The sequence below is a fragment of the Thalassophryne amazonica genome, chromosome 13 (assembly GCF_902500255.1).
Source record: "Thalassophryne amazonica chromosome 13, fThaAma1.1, whole genome shotgun sequence".
NCBI classification, from domain to species: Eukaryota; Metazoa; Chordata; class Actinopteri; order Batrachoidiformes; family Batrachoididae; genus Thalassophryne; species Thalassophryne amazonica.
This window is the reverse complement of record NC_047115.1, coordinates 54,364,008-54,389,120: the sequence shown is the minus strand read 5'-3', so window position 1 is coordinate 54,389,120 and position 25,113 is coordinate 54,364,008. Positions and strand designations below refer to the sequence as shown.

The following is a 25,113-nucleotide window of genomic DNA, read 5'->3' as shown; positions in this document are numbered from 1 at the left end:
CATCCACTTCTGCAAGATTTGCAATCCCAGTGCAGTTCCCAGTTCAAACCCCGCCCCTGCCACATTTCTCCATGCAATGTGGAGTTGCGTCAGGAAGGGCATCGGGTGTAAAACTTGTGCCAAATTAACATGCAGCTCCACCTTGGATCTGCTGTGGTGACCCCTTATGAAAACAAGGGAGCAGCCAAAGGCACTTACTTTTCCTTTGGATAATGTGAGCGTAGCATAATTTCTAGTGCAAGGAGTGGCAAATCAACTTTTAACATTTGGCGTGTTATCCTTCATGATGGAAAATAGCTCCTCTTAAAGAAAAATAAACAAGGTTGATATGTGAGAATGCCACAAAACAGGCTTGAAAAGGTCCAACATGTTCCAGCCTTCAGTCTGAGCGCTGTCTCAATTTCTTTAAGATAGCTGCGCACTCAGCTGGATGATTCACAGACAACCTGCACTGCTGGAAGGGTCCTGTTCAAGATTTTTGGGGGTAAATAAATCTTTTTTGGCGGTTATGTAAATGATGCCAGTTATGCCAGTTTTGGCATTTTTAAGCTGCCTTATTGTCATGACAACAAGGTGTCTTATATTAGACAATGATGAGGACTTTACTTTCTTCTCTCTCTCTCTCTGTGTTTGTGTGCTTGTGTATGTACACATAAATCTCCCTTGAAACTAATGTTGCATTCACATGACTAGAAAAACCGTCATACCGGATGTTATAGCAGAATCACTGTTGTCTGCAGCAACAGATGGTAGATGATGACATGAGGCATGGTCATTTTTCTTTGTTTAGCAGTTGATAAACAAATTATTTATTTGACACTTGACCACAGAACTTTAGTGTTTTGTGCGCTATATAAAAACAGGAACCTCTGGCTGCGATGGTTGCAGTCAACTTTTAGGGATGCTGCAGCGTAATTTCTCTCTGTAAAATCACTCAAATCATTTCTGTTTACTTAATATAAAGCTGGGTGTTTCTGTATTTAAATAGTCCACATCCTGTTGCCTGACTTTCCCCATTGTTAAAAATAATACATCTGATTTGCCATTGTCACTGCGGCATGTGGAAAAAGTTGAAAATTTTTAACCTTTGATGGAAAGTATTGTCACAAAGTATGGGTGTGTTGACTTTCCATCATCTTCTCACTGAAATCATTGAAACATCTGCTTTACCCTCTACCCCAGACAGCAAATATGAACATAGCGTAACTGCACCTCAGCTTGTGTAATTTGGCACTGTTCTGTCAACTATGAACAAATGTTGCTTTAACTTCATCAAAATCAAAATACAGTATAGTGAAGAAATCAACAGAACATCTCTGTTATACTGTAATCTGCATCATACAGCCAACATGTGAATACATAAGCTCTGGAAGGATGATTGTAGCCTGATGTACAAACACAATTCCCTGCCATATAATTAAACTCTTGTATAATCCATCTAAAACAGGGAGTGCAGTGTTCTACGAGTGCATTGATAAGTGTGGAAACTGCTTAGGTCGGCAATGTTACTTATTTTGTACTTTCAGTACGTTTTGGCAGAAATAACAATCGCTTTTTTGTGCTAAATTAAGCACACTGCTGCTTTTGTCAGTGGAATTTTTGGTGGAAATGTAAGCAGTTTGGGCCTTTCTGGTCTGGATGCTTCATCTAATCACTTCTCATTAACTGGTTCGCCTTTAACAAGCCAATGTGTATTGGTAAATGACACACCAATGAAACCGACCTTTACAGACATGCGAGCAGTGCTTTGTTTTAATGGCTGAGTTTCAAACAGGAATTACCACAGCTTGTTCAACTGGAAAAGAAATTTAAATTTCAAAATGAATTATAATATGGAGTTGGCAGTCCGTTAAATGAAAAACTGTGGTTTGGATGTTAAGTTTGTGATTGTTTTTCATAAAATAAACCTCTTTTATTTCTTAACAAAGGGAAATAAGGGTGAAAATGGAACTCCTGGTTTGCAAGGCATGGCAGGACCTGTGGTATGTTCAATTTAATTTAGCTACTATTAACCAAGTGCCAATACCCCTGACTTTTATTCCTATGATGCAATGATTTTTAAAGTGAAATATTCTACTGGCATTTCCTAAAATATTGCTCTGTATTTTGTATTTTTGTTCTGGTGTTTAATGCATCCAGAAAATGAAGTATCTGCTTATTTCTTTGTAACTGACCAATGTTTAATTGAATTAAAGGGGAGTGCAGGAGAACAAGGAATGGCAGGTCAGCCGGGACATCCAGGCCTACCAGGCCTCAAGGGCATCAAGGTATTTCTGCTGACTTCACTGTGATGCTTCTGTCTGTCGGACAACAGCAAGCAACTGACCTGACATTTGAAAAGGCTCAATCTTCTTGGCGAACACAAAAACAGTTGGGCACAAATTCACTTAATGCATGTCTGGGAGCCGACTGTAATTTATGCATCAGGTAAATTCTGCACAAAGCTGGTTGCTAGGTGCAAATGGGGTTGGATTTCCCATTTTCATTAGGTATGGGCATGTTGTAGTCCAAACATAAAAATAACCCCTCGAGTGGCACCCCTTTAAACCCCTTTAAAGTGGGGCACACCAGGTGCGTAGAGGTGTAGTAGTGAGACAGTGGATGCAAATGATAAGATTTCTGGTGGGTTAATGGATTCGCTTAGAGTGCACAGCGGAAAATGACCACCAAAGCTCCCTGAGGTAAAGCAGTCAACCAGCAAGGTGAGGTTTGTATTTTTCCATGCGTTTACACTTATTTCATTGAATGGTTGTTTTAATTGATTTTTCTTGTCTGTGTCTTGGGTTGAGATAGTCTTTTTCTTCCACATCACAAACAACATCGCTTCACTTTGTAAACTTACATCACATCACAGCTGCTCATGCCAAAAGTGCACATTATCCTTCAAATTACAAAATTTGTAGTAACAAATTAAAAATATGCTTCATGGAAAGAGGTGTATGTTGAAAAAACTGAAATATTTTAAGAAGCATTTTTTTTGCACGTACATGACAGTTTTTCAGGTGATTTGAAAAAGCCTTATTCCACAAAAGAGGAATGGAAACACTTTTTCGCTATTGCTGATCACATGACATTCTAAAATATATGGCGTGTTACATGTGGGTGGACAAAGAGATGACGAGCTTGTTAAACCTTAGAAGAGATGACATTACAACAGTTCTGGATAAAAAAACAAAACAATGAAATGGTAATATTTAGCGCTACTTACCATTCACCATGATTATTGTATTTCCAGTTCTCGCAAGGGCCCCCTTGAATGACAGTTATCATGAAAAGACAAAACCCCGCAGTCATTTTCCATCACAAAATGGAAACACTTAAATTTTGTGCAAATCTGTAATGGAAACCCAGCTAATGTGGTGCAACAGCTTTAAACATAGCTGCATGTTAATGTCTTATTATTCAACACACGTCTTGCCTGAACTCGTAGATGTGTGTGACACATGTTATGTTGATGCCATTCCACATTAAAATGACTTTTCATTTTCCATAAGGGACAAAGAGGAAATCCGGGTGAAAGAGGAGACACGGTAAGATTTACAACAAAAAGTGGTGTCCAGTTAAAGTCACACAAGTAGACATTGTGCGATCCTGCTAACCTCTGAAATGTTAACTCCAAAAAGAAGACGGTGAGATTGCAATTATTGTGATCATCTTATTGAGAGATTGGGCCATTTAAATTAAAGGGGTCATGTCATTCACCTTTTCATCTTCTAATATAAGTTACCTCATTTACGCCTGCGCATAGATGGGGTTTTATAAATGTGGCAAAACATTTCTGCCTTTGTGCATACACACAGGAATAGTTATGATTTTATACAGATGAGACCTGTGGTGACTTTAAAATGAATTCCAAAGATTGCAGTTGGCCAAAATATCCCACAGACACTGAGGTAATTAATAAAAAGCCTGTTTTCAGATTTGCAAGAAAAAAACTGTTTCTGTTCTTGTCCTTTTAAATGGAAAGGACCTGTTACTGGCCACACTCCCTTCTCCTATGGGTTGGAGTTTTTGTCTCTCTCCCATAAAAAGCATGTGGACAAAGATACGGTCTTCTGTAAAAATGTGTTGTAGTAATCTGAAATGAGATGCTTAATTTTCCTCATAGTGCAGCAAGTTTTTTTTTACAAGCACAGACTTGGAATTGTGGGACTTGGAAGGTACTAAACATGAAACTCCAACAACAATGAAAAAGACACAGTATGTCCCTTTAAATTGTTTTATATTTACCGTAGCCTTGTTTTTAATGCTGTCAGCAGTTTGTCATGCCGCTGTTAATGAAGGAATGTCGACTGTTTGTCTCACTTCAATCAAGGTGTTTCGATTATGCAGTTACAATTTAAAGCATTGCATGTTTCAAGCAGTAAAATAAGTCTGGAAAATATAAACCTCTCTGTTAAATTGTATGTGTTGAAAGTGTAATTGGATATTTAATCACTAATCAAGTGTCATTACTCCAAAGTGGCTTACATTTACGGCGTGAAATAAAATCAGCTGTAGTGTTTAAGGCGGTGAAATCAGAACATCTAATCCTTTAGTGTGATTCCATCTGAGTGTTAATGTGTTGTGCTGTGAGTGTGATTTGCACTCTGCGTTAGGATGCAATCATGTTTAAATGCATGACCCGCAGCAACACAGCCAAAAAGACTTCATTGGTTTAACAAGGTTAATTTCATGATTTTCTCACCAGGGAATGAAAGGTGTAAAAGGAGAGCGTGGTCATCCAGGAGATCATGTGAGTTTATTTGAATCAGTTATGCTTCATGGTGAAGACCACTCAGACATTTTATTAGTTATTTAAATACAACCATAGTTTGATTCAAAGGATTAGTTTAAGAAAAGAAAGGTTTGGGGGAAGTGTTGACATAGAAATCTTGTGAGGTTATGAGCCAAAATAACAATGGATAATTAGTCTCTATGTTGTGTGGGCCGCTGAAGAGGAGGTACTGCTGGCCCACCTCCACTAGAGGGCGCCCTGCCTGGAGTGCGGGCTCCAGGCACCGGAGGGCGCTGCCGCCTTACAGGAGCAGCCAGGATGACAGCTGTCACCCATCACTGGAGACAGCTGATCCCAATCAACAAGGAGGTATATCAGCAGGACGGCATCTCCACCTCATTTGCCGAGATATCGCCTTACCAAAGAGGTAACAATCTCCGCCTACACATACGTGTGACTATAATTGTATTCTTGTTGATTATTTGTAGGACAGCTGACTACCGGACAGCATTTGGATAAGTACTCACCTTCCTACACTTCTTGATTGTTGTTGACGAGAGGTGGAGGTGGACTCTCCACCCTCCGTGTTGCTGGGTGCAGCCGCACCCACACCTGACTGTTTCTGTTTCTTGCCAGCAGTACCGGATCCGACGAGCGGAGGCAGTGGCCACCTGGGAATTCGGGACTTGGCGGCTCCAGTATTCCCGGGGTTCGGTGGCAGAGGAAATCGGGTTGGTTCCGGTTCGACTTGGACAGACGTCTCCTATCGTCGAGCCTGCCCACATGACACCGTTGTAATTGAACTCAGTCTCAATATTGTAATCGGTTGTATTTGTTGTGCCTGTTTCACAACAGTAAAAACAGTGTTATTTGACTCCTCCATTGTCCGTTCATTTGCGCCCCCTGTTGTGGGTCCGTGTTCCTACACTTTCACAACAGGATATCTCGGCCAACGTCATGGATCCCGAGGGGCGTCAACCGGCTGTTGAACGGCCAATGGAAGACCAGGACGCGCAGGCGTCCTCGGGAGGGGTGATCGGTGAGTTGCAGCGGATCCTCGCCGCTTTCACGACTCGGATGGATTTAATGACCGAGCAGAACGTCCTCCTGAACCGCAGGGTGGAGGCTCTCGCCGCACAAGTGGAAGCGCGCCCCCTGGGCGCCGCTGCGGCTCTCCCTCCCGTCGACCCTGTGCGTAACAGCGATGTTCCACTGGTCGTCCAACGACCCCCCCCCCACCTTCCCCTGAAGCTTACATAAGCCCCCCAGAGCCGTACGGAGGCTGTGTGGAGACGTGCGCAGATTTTCTTATGCAGTGCTCGCTCGTCTTCGCACAGCGTCCAGTCATGTACGCGACCGATGCTAGCAAGGTAGCTTATGTAATAAACCTGCTTCGCGGTGAGGCACGCGCTTGGGCTACAGCGCTCTGGGAGCAGAATTCACGGCTCCTTCTGACATATGATGGGTTTGTAAGGGAGCTCAGAACCGTGTTCGATCACCCTAATAGAGGCGAAACCGCTTCAACCGTGCTACTGTCAATGAGACAGGGGCGTCGGAGCGCAGCTGCCTATGCAGTCGACTTCCGCATCACGGCTGCGAGGTCCGGCTGGAATAGCACTGCGCTCTGCGCCGCCTTTGTAAACGGACTGTCGTTGGTTCTTAAGGAGCACCTGGTGGCTAAGGACGAACCGCGGGATTTAGATGGGCTCATCGATCTTGTCATACGGTTAGACAACCGGTTAGAAGAACGTCGGCGGGAACGAGACGAAGGGCGTGGCCGGGCACGCGCCGTCCCTCTCCCTTCCGGTTCCGACCGCGCTCTGCCTTCCCCACGCTCCACGGCCCCTGCGCTCCGTGGGACCACAGCTCCCCCTACTGACGAAGCTATGGACACGAGTAGGGCAACATTTAGGGCACCGGATGCACAGAGGAGACGGGCCCACGGAGCTTGTTTTGTTTGTGGTGCCATAGAGCACCATATGAGAGACTGCCCCGAGCGGTTAAACTCCAACGCCCGCCCCTAGAGACTGGGCTAGGGGTGGGCCGAGACATTCACGTGGGACACACCCACATTGCCACACGACTCCCAGTCACGATCCTTTATGAGGACTCAACCCTGAAGGCCCCAGCACTGGTGGACACGGGCTCTGAGGGGAATCTGTTGGACAGCAGATGGGCCAGGGAGATAGGGCTCCCTCTGGTGGCGCTTACCTCGCCTGTTCAGGTTCGGGCACTAGATGGCTCCCTACTCCCTCCGATCACGCATAAGACACCTCCTGTAACTCTGGTGGTGTCAGGAAATCACCGGGAGGTGATTGAGTTTTTTGTGACCCAGGCCACCTCCCGTGTGGTTTTAGGATTTCCCTGGATGTTGAAGCACAATCCCCGGATTGATTGGCCGTCCGGGGTAGTGGTGCAGTGGAGCGAGACCTGCCATCGGGTGTGTCTAGGTTCCTCGGTTCCTCCCGGCTCCCGAGCTAAGGAGGAGGTCAGAGTCCCGCCCAGTCTGGGGACGGTGCCGGTGGAGTACCACGACCTTGTTGACGTGTTCAGCAAGGATCTGGCTCTCTCTCTTCCCCCCCACCGTCCGTATGATTGTGCCATCGATTTGGTTCCGGGCAGTGAGTTCCCGTCCAGTAGGCTGTGCAACCTCTCACGGCCTGAGTGCGAATCAATGGAGACCTACATCCGGGACTCGTTAGCTGCCGGGTTGATCCGGAATTCCACCTCCCCGATGGGCGCAGGTTTCTTTTTTGTGGGCAAGAAAGACGGCGGACTTCGTCCATGCATTGATTATAGGGGGCTGAACGAGATCACGGTTCGCAACTGATACCCGTTACCCCTGTTGGATTCAGTGTTCACACCCCTGCATGGAGCCCAAATTTTCACCAAGCTTGATCTTAGAAATGCGTATCACCTGGTTCGGATCCGGAAGGGAGGCGAGTGGAAGACGGCATTTAACACCCCCTTAGGTCACTTTGAGTACCTGGTCATGCCGTTCGGTCTCACAAACGCTCCCGCAACATTCCAAGCATTGGTTAATGATGTCTTGCGGGATTTCCTGCACCGGTTCGTCTTCGTATATCTAGACGATATACTCATCTTTTCTCCGGACCCTGAGACCCATGTCCAGCATGTACGTCAGGTCCTGCAGCGGTTGTTGGAGAACCGGCTGTTTGTGAAGGGCGAGAAGTGTGAGTTCCACCGCACGTCTTTGTCCTTCTTGGGGTTCATTATCTCCTCCAACTCCGTCGCTCCTGATCCGGCCAAGGTTACGGCGGGGAGAGACTGGCCCCAACCCACAAGCCGTAGGAAGTTGCAACAGTTCCTAGGCTTTGCTAATTTCTACAGGAGGTTCATTAAGGGCTATAGTCAGGTAGTTAGCCCCCTGACAGCCCTGACCTCACCAAAAGTCCCCTTCACCTGGTCGGGTCGTTGCGAAGCCGCGTTCAAGGAGTTGAAACGGCGCTTCTCGTCTGCACCTGTTTTGGTGCAGCCCGATCCTAGTCGCCAGTTAGTGGTTGAAGTGGACGCCTCGGACTCAGGGATAGGAGCCGTGCTGTCCCAGAGCGGGAAGACTGATAAGGTCCTTCACCCGTGTGCCTATTTTTCCCGCAGGTTGACCCCAGCCGAACGGAACTATGACGTCGGCAATCGAGAGCTCCTTGCGGTGAAAGAGGCTCTTGAGGAGTGGAGACATCTGTTGGAGGGAACGTCCGTGCCATTCACGGTTTTCACTGACCACCGGAACCTGGAGTATATCAGGACCGCCAAGCGGCTGAATCCCAGGCAAGCCCGCTGGTCACTGTTCTTCGGCCGTTTTGACTTCCGGATCACCTACCGTCCCGGGATCAAAAATCAGAGATCGGATGCTTTGTCCCGGGTACACGAAGATGAGGTCAAAACGGAGTCGTCGGATCCCCCGGATCCCATCATCCTGGAGTCCGCTATCGTGGCCGCCCTCACCTGGGACGTGGAGAAGACCGTCCGGGAGGCCCTGACACGAGACCCGGACCCCGGAACCGGACCGAAGAACAAACTCTACGTCCCACCAGAAGCTAGGGCTGCAGTCCTGGACTTCTGTCACGGTTCTAAGCTCTCCTGCCATCCTGGGGTGCGTAGGACCGTGGCAGTTGTCCGGCAGCGCTTCTGGTGGGCGTCCTTAGAGGCCGACGTCCGGGGTTACATCCAGGCCTGTACCACCTGTGCCAGGGGCAAGACCGATCACCGCAAAACCTCGGGTTTGCTACAGCCGCTGCCCGTTCCTCATCGCCCCTGGTCCCACATCGGCCTGGATTTTGTCACGGTCTCCCGCCGTCCCAGGGAAACACCGTCATCCTCACGATAGTGGACCGATTCTCCAAGGCGGCCCACTTCGTGGCCCTCCCGAAGCTACCAACGGCCCAGAAGACAGCGGACCTCCTAGTCCACCACGTCATCCGTCTGCATGGGATACCATCAGACATCGTCTCCGATCGCGGCCCCCAGTTCTCCTCGCATGTTTGGAGGAGCTTTTGCCGGGAACTGGGGTCCACGGTCAGTCTCTCGTCCGGGTATCACCCCCAGACCAACGGACAAGCAGAACGGGCCAACCAGGAGATGGAGCAGACCCTACGCTGTGTGACAGCCGCGCACCCGACGGCCTGGAGTACCCACCTGGCCTGGATCGAGTACGCCCACAACAGTCAAGTGTCATCAGCCACCGGCCTCTCCCCTTTCGAGGTGTGCTTGGGGTATCAACCCCCGTTGTTTCCGGTGGTTGAGGGAGAGGTCGGTGGGCCCTCGGTCCAGGCCCACCTACGGAAGTGCCGTCGGGTGTGGCGTGCCGCCCGTTCTGCTTTAAGGGCCCGGACGAGGGCGAAGAACCACGCAGACCGGCGGCGGGCCCCGGCTCCCACGTATCGTCCTGTGCAGGAAGTGTGGTTGTCCACCAAGGACATTCCCCTACAAGTGGACTCCCCAAAACTGCAAGAACGATACATTGGTCCGTACAAGATACTCAAGGTCATCAATCCCGCCGCAGTGAGGCTCCAGCTTCCGGCCTCACTGCGGATTCATCCAGTATTCCACATCTCTAGGATTAAACCTCATCACACCTCACCCCTCTGCACTCCGGGTCCGGCGCCACCTCCTGCCCGGATCATCGACGGAGAGCCGGCTTGGACCGTGCGCCGGCTCCTCGACGTCCGACGGATGGGCCGGGGTTTTCAGTATCTGGTGGACTGGGAGGGGTCCGGCCCCGAAGAACGCTCCTGGGTGAAGAAGGGCTTCATCCTGGACCCGGCCCTTCTGGCCGACTTCTACCGTCGCCACCCTGACAAACCCGGTCGTGCGCCAGGAGGCGCCCGTTGAGGGGGGGGTCCTGTTGTGTGGGCCGCTGAAGAGGAGGTACTGCTGGCCCACCTCCACTAGAGGGCGCCCTGCCTGGAGTGCGGGCTCCAGGCACCGGAGGGCGCTGCCGCCTTACAGGAGCAGCCAGGATGACAGCTGTCACCCATCACTGGAGACAGCTGATCCCAATCAACAAGGAGGTATATCAGCAGGACGGCATCTCCACCTCATTTGCCGAGATATCGCCTTACCAAAGAGGTAACGATCTCCGCCTACACATACGTGTGACTATAATTGTATTCTTGTTGATTATTTGTAGGACAGCTGACTACCGGACAGCATTTGGATAAGTACTCACCTTCCTACACTTCTTGATTGTTGTTGACGAGAGGTGGAGGTGGACTCTCCACCCTCCATGTTGCTGGGTGCAGCCGCACCCACACCTGACTGTTTCTGTTTCTTGCCAGCAGTACCGGATCCGACGAGCGGAGGCAGTGGCCACCTGGGAATTCGGGACTTGGCGGCTCCAGTATTCCCGGGGTTCGGTGGCAGAGGAAATCGGGTTGGTTCCGGTTCGACTTGGACAGACGTCTCCTATCGTTGAGCCTGCCCACACGACACCGTTGTAATTGAACTCAGTCTCAATATTGTAATCGGTTGTATTTGTTGTGCCTGTTTCACAACAGTAAAAACAGTGTTATTTGACTCCTCCATTGTCTGTTCATTTGCGCCCCCTGTTGTGGGTCCGTGTTCCTACACTTTCACAACAGTCTATAATAATAAGCAAATCTTTGACAAATATGACACATTTTATGACAGTGAAAAAAATGTTTTTTGTTTTTATATATTCTATCTACTTTTTATTTTAAGTTTTATTTGTTTTGCATCACATTGTTTTCTAAAAGCACTGCTTCACACCTCCGGATTTTTAATTTCTCAAATGAATCTGTTTTGTTGTTACATGAACTTTCATCCATTCATTGACAAATCGGACACATTTGATAATGAAAAACTTTCTTTTTTAAAATTCACATCCCTTTTTTTTGGCTTACTTTATCTGGATTCTCAAAAATAACACTATTCACCTCCAGCTAACGTCAAATCAAATCAAAATCAAATCAGTTTTATTTATATAGCGCCAAATCACAACAAACAGTTGCCCCAAGGAAAACTGTACGAGGTCTATTACACCGTTCGAAAAATTAATATGGCTTTCAGGGACGGTTTTATGGGGATTAAACAGATTACGGAGTGTTACTGCCGCTTTAAGGATGGCCCACAACTCCTGAGAGCGCGGCGTGCTCCCAGCCCCCATCGACAGGCTGACACCCCGCTGAAACAACCAGATCATTTCCAACGTGAAAGCTTTGTTGATCCGGGACCTCGTCTGACTTTCACAAAAAGGCAGAAGATGTGGACATCAGCACTTTTTCAGCACATTCCACCGTTACAGGAGTTTTTTTCATGGAAAGAAAAGCGGAGGGACGCGCCACGGAGCCGTTCATTACGCGGGACAAAACCACCTCGGTGTTGGTCTCACAGGACGGCTTTCAGGTGGATTTCAGACGGATTCCAGTTGCTTTCCAGTCGTGTGAATATCCGATTGTGATTGTGCATGAGCTGGACATGCCAGAACATGTCCCGTGAGGCTTCATCACGGCGTTGCTTTGCGCCGAGAGGCTGCACCGTGACGCGCGGAACTCCTCCGCACGTCTGTCTTAATGTGCCGAAAAAGTGCTGATGTCCACGTCTTTTCACAATTCCTGTGCTAGTCAGATGACATACCGGATCAAGACAGCGTCCAGTTTAAAAATGAACGGCACATTTCACTGTTACAGGAGTTTTTGTCATGGAAAGAGAAGTGGCTCCACCGCGCGTCGCGGTGCAGCCGCTTGGCGCAAAGCAACGCTGTGATGAAGCCTCACGAGACATGTTCTGGCATGTCCAGCTCATGCACAATCACAATCGGATATTCACACGACTGGAAAGCAACTGGAATCCGTCTGAAATCCACCTAAAAGCCGTCCTGTGAGACCAACACCGAGGTGGTTTTGTCCCGCGTAATGAACGGCTCCGTGGCGCGTCCCTCCGCTTTTCTTTCCATGAAAAAAACTCCTGTAACGGTGGAATGTGCCGAAAAAGTGCTGATGTCCACATCTTCTGCCTTTTTGTGAAAGTCAGACGAGGTCCCAGATCAACAAAGCTTTCACGTTGGAAATGATCTGGTTGTTTCAGCGGGGTGTCAGCCTGTCGATGGGGGCTGGGAGCGCGCCGCGCTCTCAGGAGTTGTGGGCCGTTCTTAAAGCGGCAGTAACACTCCGTAATCTGTTTAATCCCCATAAAATCGTCCCTGAAAGCCATATAAATTTTTTCGAACGGTGTCCACCTGGAGGTCTCTCACAGTTTCTGGAAAAAAATTGATGCAGCAAAGCTCCAAATCGTTCAGACATTTATTCGCAATAAAAATCCGCCGAGAGGGTGGACCACACCTCACTCAAAGCCTGCTCACAGGCGAATGACGCAACCGACAGGCATGAAAAAACTCACGCATGCACACCAGGGTTCAAGCTTGTCTGACACAATCACACGTGATTCAAATCCATATGGTTTTTTAAAAAAATAAGGTCGGATACGTTTCTAACAGACCTCGTATATGCAGTGTCAGTTCAGAGTGATGAAGCAGCTATAAAACTTCAACAATAGGCTATTTTGAAAAGGTAATTCTATTATGACCGAGACATTTTTCATAAATTGAGTGTATATTTTCATGCAAATCCAGAGACAGATTAAAATAACAAAACAAAAAATTGTTGCAGTCTCGTTCTTTGAGTGCTTTCTCTTTATTTGAACAATTAAATGCCTATCATCTGATTGATTGACAGGGTTTGGCTGGCCCAGTGGGACTCAAAGGGGAGGTATGTCACACTCAACATGTTATAATCCATCCAGCATGAAACAGTGCTAACACTGCACTGTATTTTTGCCAGAAAGGGATAGCAGGGGATCTGGGCCAGAGAGGTCCAGAAGGTCAAGTTGGACGCCCTGGACAGCCGGGTCAGACTGGTCCTGCTGGACCAAGAGGATTGCGTGGGGACACAGGACCTCCTGGCCCTGCTGGAGCTGAAGGACGGCCTGTATGTTTGCACTGTCATATTTTGGCTTGTGATGTTTTGATGTTATAAAATTGTAAGAATTTAAATTTGTTGAATAGGGAAGTGAAATATTGGAGACACGCATCCGACAGATTTGCAGAGAGGTTCTACAGTGTGAGTATCTTTATAATCAGAACTGAGTTTCTGTTTTTGAGTTATTTTAACTGCATGTAAAATGTTTTTGTTGTTTTTATTATTTGTTATATAGCTGAGTTCCCTTTGCTGATGGTGAACAACCAGCAGAGTAGCTGTACCAAATGCCACAGCCATCCAGGATCTCCTGGTCCACCAGGTCCAACTGGTACCCAGGGGTTTAGGGGTCTTCCTGGACTTCCTGGTTCGAGGGGACCGCCAGGCCATCCCGGACGACCAGGGCACCCTGGTGTTAATGGGATGAAAGGTAAAACCACTACAGCTATTGAAGCTATTTTGCAGGATGTTCTAACAGTATGCATCTGCACTGGTGTTTGCAGGAGAACCAGGCATCAAGGGTGAGAAAGGGAACCCGGGCCGAACCAAAATTGGAGATCAAGGACCACCTGGACCTCCTGGTAAATAATATTTTTTTAATTGGGTTATTTAATTTAGTTATTTAAAATAAATTTATGTGGATATGAATTTGATGAGGTAATTTTCATATAAGATACAGATGTTTTCTACATTGATGCATAGTGATAGAGTGTGTGTGTGTGTGTGTGTGTGTGTGTGTGTGTGTGTGTGTGGGGGGGGGGAGGCATTGTTTTTGGCCTTGTAGCAATTCATCCATTCATGTGTGAACAAATTAACAGTGTTATGATATGGTTTAGACCAAACTTTGTGGAATGACCGAGTGTCAGCCAAACGTCAAGCTCAAACCAGAAAAACTCCAAGAAAGTCCCATATAGGCTTTGAGACCCATTGGTGCTGGTACTTATCCACCGATTCTGTCGCATGAAGCAAATGAGAATCCACAACTACCCGTTGTATAGAGGGACCATTCTAACATGGGTTACTTCCCCAGCCACAACTGGTATCCACTTCCATCTGGGTGGCCTATGAGAATGCACATGTTAGTATATGTAACATCATTCAACAAAATGTCAGTGAAATGGTATATTCCATCTTTCAACAAATGAAAATATTATTTCCATTGCACAAATGGAAAACATTCATTATTTGTTTTATAACCCCAGTTCCAATGAAGTTGGGACATTGTGTAAAATGTAAATAAAAACAGAATACAATGATTTGCAAATCCTCTTCAACCTATATTCAATTGAATACACCACAAAGACAAGATATTTAATGTTCAAACTGATAAACTTTTTTTTGTGGGAATATTTGCTCATTTTGAAATGGATGCCTGCAACACATTTCAAAAAAGTTGGGATGGGGCAACAAAAGACTTGGAAAATTGATGAATGCTCAAAGAACACCTGTTTGGAAACAGGTGAGTGTCATGATTGGGTATAAAAGGAGCATCCCCAAAAGGCTCAGCCATTCAGAAGCAATGATGGGGCGAGGATCACCACTTTGTGAGCAACTGCATGAAAAAAAGTCCAACAGAAAACAGTTTAAGAAAAAATGTTTCCCAATGTTCAATTGCAAGGAATTTAGGGATTCCATCATCTACAGTCCATAATATAATCAGAAGATTCAGAGAATCTGGAGAACTTTCTACACGTATGCGGCAAGGCCAAAAATCAACACTGAATGCCCGTAACCTTCGATCCCTCAGGTGGCACTACATTAAAAACCGACACCATTATGTAAAGGATCTTACCGCGTAGACTCAGGAACACTTCAGAAAACCATTGTCAGTTAACAGAGTTCATCGCTGCATCTACAAGTGCAAGTTAAAACTCTACCATGCAAAGCAAAAGCTATACATCAACAACATCCAGAAACGCTGCTGCCTTCTGTGGGCCCAAGGTCATTTGAAATGGACAGACGCAAAGTGGAAATGTGTGCTGTGGTCTGATGAGTCCACATTTCAACCTGTTTTTGGAAATCATGGACATCATGTCATCTGGACAAAAGAGTAAAAAGACCATCCAGATTGTTACCAGCACAAAGTTCAAAAGCCAGCATCTGTGATGGTATTGGGGTGTGTTAGTGCCCATGACATGGACAACTTTCACATCTGTGATGACACCATCAATGCTGAAAGGTCAGGCCACATTCTGCACGTGTGACAACAGCGTGGCTTCATAGTAAAAGAGTGTGGATACTAGATTGGCCTGCCTGCAGTCCAGACCTGTCACCCATTGAAAATGTGTGGTGCATTATGAAGTGTAAAATACGACAAGGGAGACCCCGGACTGTTGAACAATTGAAGTCATACATCAAGCAAGAATGGGAAAGAATTCCACCTACAAAACTTCAACAATTAGTGTCCTCAGTTCCCAAATGCTTATTGAGTGTTGTTAGAAGGAAAGGTGATGTAACACAGTGGTAAACATACCACTGTCCCAGCTTTTTTGAAACGTGTTGCAGGCATCCATTTCAAAATGCGCAAATATTTGCACAAAAACAACAAAGTTTATCAGTTTGAACATTAAATATTTTGTCTTTGTGGTGTATTCAATTGAATATAGGTTGAAGAGGATTTGAAAATCATTGTATTCTGTTTTTATTTACATTTTACACAATGTCCCAACTTCATTGGAATTGGGGTTGTATGTGACACCTAAATAGATCTGTGTCATTTGATATTTTACTTAAAATTAGGCAATTATTCCCAGAGCAGGAATCAGAGGGCCCTGGGACTTAGCAGTTCACTTGAAGAAACAGAGCTCAGTGAGCGCTCCTGAGGAGCTCAGCAGTGTGTGTGGAGCAGACATCTGCTGTCTTCAGTCCATAAAAAAATTACAACAAGAATTTGCCCAATTCAACACCTGAGAGGACATCAGCAGCCCCTAAAGATGTCCCCACGAACACTGAGGCTGCTGGATTTACCTACTTAATATCATGGAAGCATTTTTACAAAAAGCGAATGAATGCATGCAATAGAGGGAAGTATGGGACAGAAAGGCATGGTACATGACTTGACTCATACAATGGGACAAATAATGAATGTCACGTGACATACAAGCCACCAATTAAATGAGAATGATCTGTTTAGGTGTCATCCAGAAAGTATTCACAGCATTTCACTTTTTCCACATTTTATTATGTTACAGCCTTATTCCAAAATGGATGAAATTATTTTTTTTCTTCAAAATTATACACAGAATACATCATAATGACAGTGTGAAAAAGGTTTTTTTTTTTTTTCCACTTTAAAAACAAACAAACAACAACAAAAAAATAAGAAATCACACGTACATAAGTATTCACGGCCTTTGCCATGAAGCTCAACATGGCTCAATTCATGGCTTCATGGCTGTTTCCACTGATCATCCTTGAGATGTTTCTACAGCTTAATTGGAGTCTACTTGGGGTAAATTCAGTTGATTGGACATGATTTGGAAAGACACACTCCTGTCTACATATAAGGTCCCACAGTTGACAGTGCATGTCAGAGCACAAACCAAGCATGAAGTCAAAGGAATTGTCTGTAGACCTCTGAGACAGGATTGTCTCAAGGCACAAATCTGGGGACGAGTACAGAAACATTTCTGCTGCTTTGAAGGTCCGAATGAGCACAACGGCCTCCATCATCAGTAAACAGAGGAAGTTTGGCTCCACCAGGACTCTTCCTATACCTGTCGCTACAACTGTTTGCGCACACCATTGGCTGAAAGACAAAGTGTGCCCTGTGAGAGCCCATTCAATCCCTCTCACGGCAGGTGTTGGCCAAATTCCAGGTGACACACACGAACATCCAACACCGCTCGCTTCACCCTTAGAAAATGTGTCAGCATTCATGCTGTTAGCATGAAAATAGTGAGCAGATGATTACTTTTGAGCTGGATGTGAAAGTTGTCTAAGTGCCATTGCATGTGTGTTGTGCTCCCCCCATCCACAACACGTGGCATGCCGGGGGACACACTTGCATGAACTACTAATATGGATGTACAGATGGGGACTGGCCAGCCACGTCTGAACGCACACAGCACAGCGTGCCACCTCCCAGCTGCTGACCAGAGACTCACTGACTGCTGCAAATGACAGCTCAGTGCACACGCCGCGTCACATTAAAAACACAGAGACCACAGCCAGGACAGGTATATTAATAAGTACTACACAACCTACATACACAATTGCATAACTAATAACTAAAAAATAATAATCACATAACACAGAAACATGTGAAATATTGGTGTGTGCGCTGGACGGACAGGGGGCGTGGCCGCCGACAGCAGCAGTGGTTGAGATTTCTGGTTCTGGATGTCCCAGCTGGGGAACACGTACCGTATTTTGACAGACATGGACTTACAACTGCCCACTGTGATGCGCATGTGTCTGCTTGCTGTCCTCATGTGGACATATATAAAAACATATACTGCTGTTGCAACAGGCTGCAGCAAGCGAGCGTACAGTGCACACATTGACTGGCTGTCCCAGGTGAAATGGACCATCAGATCATATCACGCAGCGGGTGATCTGAGTGCAACGTCACCCACGTGAACTCTGTTCCACATGATACGTTGTCTGTCCTGCGGCGCACCATCCACAGAACACGTGTGTCGGCCAGACACGCGGGGCTGGAAGGACAAGCAAGGCCAGCAGATGTGGACATGATAAGAGTGCACTGCTTCATTGATGTCATGTCATGACTGTACATCTATGACCATGGGTCATCTAGAGAGGAACAGACGAGTTCATACTTGTATTGTCCACTCGATAACAGGGATTCAATAAAATTAGGTGTTTTTTATGGTGTGTGGTTTTATTTTTTTCTCCACAGCAGAGGTGTGATGTGATGCAACACGTTCCAGCTGTTTTTTTCCTCCACAACAGAGGCAATTACTGCACTTTTTTGCCATAATTAAAGACTTCCTCTTCATCTACATTGTCTAATTTCTCTTTTTTTTTTAAATATGTTTAACTCCTTGGTGATTTTATGCATTTTACATTCTTTTTATAGGATAGCGATGGTAGTGCAGTGGTAATGTTTCTGTCTGTTAATCAGAGCTTTTGTAACTTGTAGGTTTGAATCCCCCTGGTGGCATGTATTTTTATTTTTATTTATTTCCACAGCAGCTGTGCGATGTGGAGCCACATGCTCCAGCTGTTCGCACTGTGCATGAGCGTGCAGGAAACTGATGCAGCGGGATCGTTCACGCCTGCCCAACCGTATGTCTCTCCCGACGCTGGCTCGATGATTTTGTGGTTTGCTCATTCGGGCTGTTTCGCCGTGATTCGCTCTGATTCCTACTTATTCATGCTATGTGTGAAGAGGCTCTTAGTAAAAGACACATGGCAGCCCAACTGGAGTTTGCCAAAAGGCATCTGAAGGACTCTCAGACCATGAGAAACAAATTCTCTGGTCTAATGAGACAAAGATTGAACTCTTTGGCATGAATGTCAGGCATCATGTTTGGAGGAAACCAGGCACCGTCCCGACAGTGAAGCATTCTGGTGGCAGCATCATGGTGTGGGGATGTTTTTCAGCGGCAGGAAGTGGGAGACTCATCAGGATTGAGGAATAAATGAATGCAACAATGTACAGAGACATCCATACTCCACTTTGGAATAAGGCTGTAACATAACAAAATGTGGAAAAAGTGAAGCCCTGTTCATACTTTCCAGGTGCACTGTATGTTGCTATGCTTTTGCTGATGATTACGGCTTGTTATTTCTTCCACAGGCCCAATGGGTCCTCCAGGTTATAGTAAGCAAGGTCCTCCTGGTAATCCAGGACCTCCTGGGCTAAATGGAGCAGAGGGTAAAAGCGGTAACCCCGGTATCCCTGGTGATCCTGGGGTGTGTGATCCTTCCATGTGCTATGGACGCATGATGAGGAGGGATCCTTTCAGCAAGGGGCCAAACTATTGACGTCATACAGCAGCAGTGCACACACCAGAAAAAAGCTGTTGTGGAAGAAACAGGCATTCTCAGGAAGATCTAATTTTTTTTGGCGTCTATGCTTCACAGAAACAAACTGACCTCTTCTACAGCATGTATTCTGTGGTTTCAGTCACTCAGCAGTGGTTTGTGTTCTAAACATTAAAAATTCTGATATAGTATGAGGTTTTATTGGGGTTACAATAAAGTAACCCCATTCAACACTCCCTTCTGCACCATCCTGAACACATCTGCTACATGTACATTGTTAGGATTTCTCTATGAGTAGTTTGAAAGGTACAGTTTCCCACACTGCCCCCTGGCGTTTCTTCTTTGCATGTTTTAAATACTTGCTGTACACTGTATGTATAGCTGCTTCACAGGTAACAAATCAAAGGAAAATAAATGAAGTCAATAAAACAAGAAGAAGAACAGAGACCTTTAAGCAAATGCACTGCAGCAGGTAACTGAAACAATCCTGCAAATGGTGATAGAAGCAACAAATTCGGGACAAATACTCCTTAGACATTACTCTATTGAAAAACCGGTTGTCCAATAGACAATAGACAGCCAGGTAGGGGTCAATTGAAAAATTACACAGGGGTCAAAATTAAAAGATGCTCCAATCATATTGAAAACTACACATTATTTGTCTGAGCATAAAGATTCCAAAAAGGTATAGTTTGGACTGTCTCTTACTGAATGGGGTAAAAACAGCAAAAATGTTGACAAAGGTCAATTTTAGTTTGTAGAGGGGTCAAAAGGGGTCAGTTTTGGTAAAACATGGTGCAAATAATTTCGTTGAGCTAATAGGATTAATAAATGGAATAGTTTTTACTGTGTTGAATGTTTTGGTCTGCAAAGTAAAGGTCAAACAATGTCTACGTCCATTGGATTCTATGACATGGACATGGACTTACAACATGATAACTAAGCATGACCCATGGTGCAAACTCTTCCTTTTTAAAATCCTATTAGCTCAACCAATAATTTGCATTACTTTTTACCAAAATTAGAACAACTTTAACTTTTGACTCCTGTACAAACTGAAATTGACCTTTGTCACCATTCTTGCTGTTTTTACTCCATAATATTCAGTAACAGATAGTCCAAACTATACCTTTGTGGAATCTTTGTGATCAGACAAATAATATGGTATAGCTGTCAATATGATTGGAGTATCTTTTAATTTTGTAATTTTTTCAGTTGACCCCTACCTGGCTGCCTACTGAAAACTCAATTGGCTAATCATTTTTTTTCTTCAAAAGACTAATGTCTAAGGTGTATTTGTGTCACATTTGGTGCTTCTATCACCATTTGCATGATTCCTCTGTAAATATTCTGTTATCTGCTGCACTAGTTTTCTTTATGATGCAATTAACATCCCATCATGCCCTAATTTGTGTCTGTTTGTTGCCTTAAAGATCAAGGTCAGTGAAAATCAATAATGTTATTTTGAGTGATTAGTTGTATCCTGTGATCAAATGCCAAGATGCTGTTATGGATGTTTGTGAAGGCCAGACACCGTATTACTTTTATTATTTCATCCTTTCATTTGTCATCTGTTGTGTATTTTCTGTTAAAAGACAACTTTTCAAACCCATTAATTCCAGGTTCAATTGAGAACTGCGGCATAAATTTTATGTGACAAGAACTGTGATTTTCTGCAGCTGATTTGAAGCTGCTATGTGCCTGAATGTCAAGCACTTAGTTCCATAAAAATCTTTTACAACAGCTAATTTTGTGTGTCTGCCAAGAGAAGAGATATGCCAGTCATATTATTTTACCTATCAAAACAGCCATTTGTTCATTTTTTTTAATTAGGAAGAAAATGGTTTGAAATTTCACAATGCAGAAATTTCAGTGTGAAATATGTCAGTTGTGTCACAAAGCTTGCCTTAAATTACTGTAGCAGGTATTTTATTGTTATTTATGAAAGTGAATCATGACTGTGTATTTTAGCAGTGACATGTTTCAAACAGCTTTGGTAATTTTGTTATTTTGTGTTAGTGTGACTTTTGTATGAGTCTGTTTTTCTAGTTATTAAAACATTTATGGTTTGTGAGTTTTTGTGTGTCTGCTGTGGGCTTTGTTTCAGTTTTGATCAAGATAAATTTATTGTCATTTTTCTCCTGGACTTTTGGCTTTTGACATACACACATGTAACTAAAATAATTAAGTGGGTTGTTATGAAATGAAATTAAATGAATAGAAATTAGCAACTAAGTTGAAAAAAAGGGTACAACACTACAACTGTAAGTGATAAACATTCAAAATGGTGGCGAGGATAGTAGCTACTTAGACATGATACAATCTAATTTTACAAAATGATGCCCTATTGAAGCAAAGTAGTTCTTAAAACAGTATGTAGTCAGTTGTAGGACAAGCAGTGTTGTATAGTAACGAATTACAAATACTTCACTACTGTACTTAAGTACATTTTGGGAGACTTTGTACTTGAGTTTTTAAAATTCAGCTTACTTTCACTTTTACTTCACATTTCCGACCTTAATTGCATACTTCTACTCTGATACATTTTCTATGCGCCATACCGTTACTCGTTACAAAAAAATAAAACACACACACACACACACACACACACGAAAAAAGTCATGTTTTCACCCAGAGACACCACTGATTAGTGACTGCAACGAAGTCAGGCTGATTTGTCATGAGGCATGTCCGGTAGGCTTATTTGCAGTAGCGCACTTGTTTGTCAGGAAAATGATCATTTCTCTACATTGATTAAAGACCTGCAGCGGATCTGTAATTAACTTTTCTGCAGCTTTGCTTTGAACCTTGAACCAGTTGAAGCAGTGATTCACAGATCGAAGCAGTGCTTCGATCTACGATTCGTGGATTAATTGATTTATTTCGCTTTATCCTAATTTTTCCCTGCTAAAATGTTGAAGAGCATATGTCTGTGAGTAATATTTAATATTTTTATGTTAAACCGACCTGTTATGGTCTTCTGAAACAGTTGATAGATGTACTTTTACTTTCAATACTTGAGTACATTTAGTTGTACAGTACTTGTCATACTTAAGTACAATAAATACTATATACTTTAAGACTTTTACTTGAGTAGCATTTCAATTGGTGACTTGAACTTCTACCAAAGTCATTTTTTAATGGGTATCTGTACTTTTACTTAAATGTGATTTTCCGGTACTTTATACAACACTGAGGACAAGAATGACTGAACTAAATACACTTATATATTTTAATTTACTCTCTGGCCAGCGGTTGTGTTAGCGGCCTACCTAGCTAACAGGCCAGATGAGGTCTGTCAGCTTGTACAGGTACTACACATCCCAGAATCCACCACATCACAGACATTTTTGTGGTCCTGAATGGCAACCACCAAGGCAAACAGTCTGTCTTTTCCAGTCCTCTCCAACCTTGCTCCTGGAGGGCACCTGTCCTGCATATTTTCCAAGTCTACTTGCTGAAGTCACACCTGGCAAATTAACGCTGATGTTTCTCAGCTCTTGATATGCTGAGCACACCTGACTGAGTTAATTAGATGTAGGTGGAGTAGACTGAGTTATAGAATATGTGGTGCAAGTGCCCGAGAGGACCAAGGTTGGAGAGGCCTAGTCTACAGTGCATCTGGAAAATATTCACAGTGCTTCAGTTTTTCCGCATTTGTTATATTACTACCAGTATTGTAATGTAACAAAGTAGAAATACTTTGTTACTGTACTTAAGTAGAATTTTGACATATCTGTTCTTTACTTCATTATTTTTATTTCTGGCAACTTTCACTTTTACTCCACCACATTTCCTTAATAAAATGTATACTTTTATTCCCCTTCCCATTTCCCTTAACCAACTTCATTACTTGTTACTCGAATATAAAAATAGAAGAAATTTAACTGGGCAGTGCCTGTTTGCAGAGGTGAAAGTAAGTCGGATTGCAGTGGTACGCTGTACTGGGAAGAGATACAGTCCTCTACAGCCGGTATGCAGGGGTACGCCTTGGAAGAGCACACCCCTGCACCATCAAGTGGCGTGTTTGACATACAAGTTTAAAAGACACACACACACAAAAAAATAATAATAAAATATGACAGGTTGAATCTGCGCCCCCACTGAGAAAGAGGAAGACTGTGGAGGGTAAAAAGGAGGCCATCTGTGCTCTGGACTCCAAACGCACATATGCTGACACACATACACATACACACACACACGGTGCACCTTCCACTGGAGTCCAGTGCACAATTGGAGTTAACTGACAAAACTAGCCGGTGTGGCTATTACATTTTATTTATTTTATTTTAAATTTTCACAGAGAAGCAAAACATAAAAGCAGCACCATGTTTTGTATTCATGAGTGCAAAGAGTGCAGAGTTTGGTTGCTTTGCAGTGGTTGATGGTGGTGATGCTTGCAATTTTTTTTTCATTTTCCTTAAATTTGCCCAACTCTGTAGCTATAAATGATTGTTCTGTTTCACAAGAGCCTGGCTTTCTTTTCACATCACCGTTTCATTCTCCACTCTCCACTCGTTTTGGATTTTACTTGACAGCAGAGACAGATCACAGGGCACCAGACGAGTACTTGGCCTTGATCCGCCTGGCTCATGATTACAGCTCAGCTGGAAGGTGTTGGACAAAGTAATCCTGCTTGTGTCCTAATGCTGACAATAATCATCTTCCCCTGTTGAGCGTCTCTGCCACAGATGGGTTAAGAGCAGTCTTTAATATCTTTAATATGATGCGTTCGTGCAAAAGACTCGTTACAGCCTTATTCCAAAATGAAGTAAATTCATTTTTTCCTTCAAAATTCAACTCAGAACACCCTATAATGACAACATGAAAAAAGTTTTTCTTTCTTCAAATTTATTAAAAAAGCCAACAACTAAGAAAGCACATGTACATAAGTATTCACACGCTTTGCTCAATACTTTGTTGATACACCTTTGGCAACAATTATTGCACCAGGTCTTCTTGAATATGATGCCACAACCTTGGCACACCTTGTTTTGGGCAGTTTTGTCCATTTCTCTTTGTAGCACCTCTCAAGATCCATCAGGTTGGATTGGGAGTGTAGCCATAATCTGATTCATGTCTGTGCTCTGGCTGGGCCACTCGAGGACATTCACAGAGTTGTCCCAAAGCCACTCCTTTGATATCTTGGCTGTGTGCTTAGGGTCATCGTCCTACTGAAAGACGAACCGTCACCCCAGTCTGAGGTCAACAGCGCTCTGGAGCAGGTTTTCATCCAGTGTGTCTCTGTATATTGCTGCATTCATCTTTCCCTCAGTCCTGACTAGTCTCCCAGTTTCTGCCAGTTTGGCCACTCTACCATATAGGCCTGATTGGTGGACGGTGTTGCCACAGTTACTTCAGTTACTTTATTTACATTCAGCACCCGCTAGCTGCTGAATGTAACTAATAAAGTAACTAGTAATATCTAACTTTTAAAACTGAGTAATAAAGTAAAGTAATAAGTTACTTTTTTAAGGACTAATCAGCAATCAGATTACTTTTTCAAAGTAATGTGGCAACTCTGTTGGTGGATTGCTACAGAGATATTTGTCCTTCTGGAAGGTTCTCCTCTCTCTAAAGAGGAAAGCTGGAGCTCTGATAGATTGAACATCAGGTTCTTGGTCACCTCCCTGACAAGCTCTAGGAAGAGTCCTGGTGGATCCGAACATCTTCCATATAGGAATGATGGAGACCACTGTGCTCACTGGGACCGTCAAAACAGCAGAAATGTTTCTGTACCCTTCCTCAGATTCTTGGCTCAAGACAATCCTGTCTCGGAGGTTTACAGACAATTCATTTGACTTCATGCTTGGTTTGTGCTCTGACATGCACTGTCCACTGTGGGACCTTATATGTAGACAGGTGTGTGCCTTTCCAAATCATGTCCAATCAACTGAATTTACTCCAGGTGGACTCCAAATAAGTTGTAGAAACATCTCAGGGATGATCAGTGGGAACAGGATGCACCTGAACTCAAAGGAAAATTTTCAA

At 44.4% G+C, this 25,113-nt stretch overlaps 1 protein-coding gene across 1 annotated transcript in view; it reads left to right on the top strand.

Annotated features, from left to right (window-relative positions):
- Positions 1–19,791, top strand: part of col21a1 (collagen, type XXI, alpha 1) — a 79,012-nt gene extending 59,221 nt beyond the window's left edge. The window contains exons 20-29 of the mRNA XM_034185289.1: positions 1,929–1,982; positions 2,196–2,267; positions 3,495–3,530; positions 4,691–4,735; positions 12,931–12,963; positions 13,036–13,182; positions 13,260–13,314; positions 13,409–13,600; positions 13,674–13,751; positions 18,935–19,791. Coding sequence (XP_034041180.1) covers positions 1,929–1,982; positions 2,196–2,267; positions 3,495–3,530; positions 4,691–4,735; positions 12,931–12,963; positions 13,036–13,182; positions 13,260–13,314; positions 13,409–13,600; positions 13,674–13,751; positions 18,935–19,122 — 900 coding nt within the window. The 3' untranslated portion in view covers positions 19,123–19,791. The remainder of the gene's footprint in view (positions 1–1,928; positions 1,983–2,195; positions 2,268–3,494; positions 3,531–4,690; positions 4,736–12,930; positions 12,964–13,035; positions 13,183–13,259; positions 13,315–13,408; positions 13,601–13,673; positions 13,752–18,934) is intronic.
- The last annotated feature ends 5,322 nt before the right edge of the window (positions 19,792–25,113 follow it).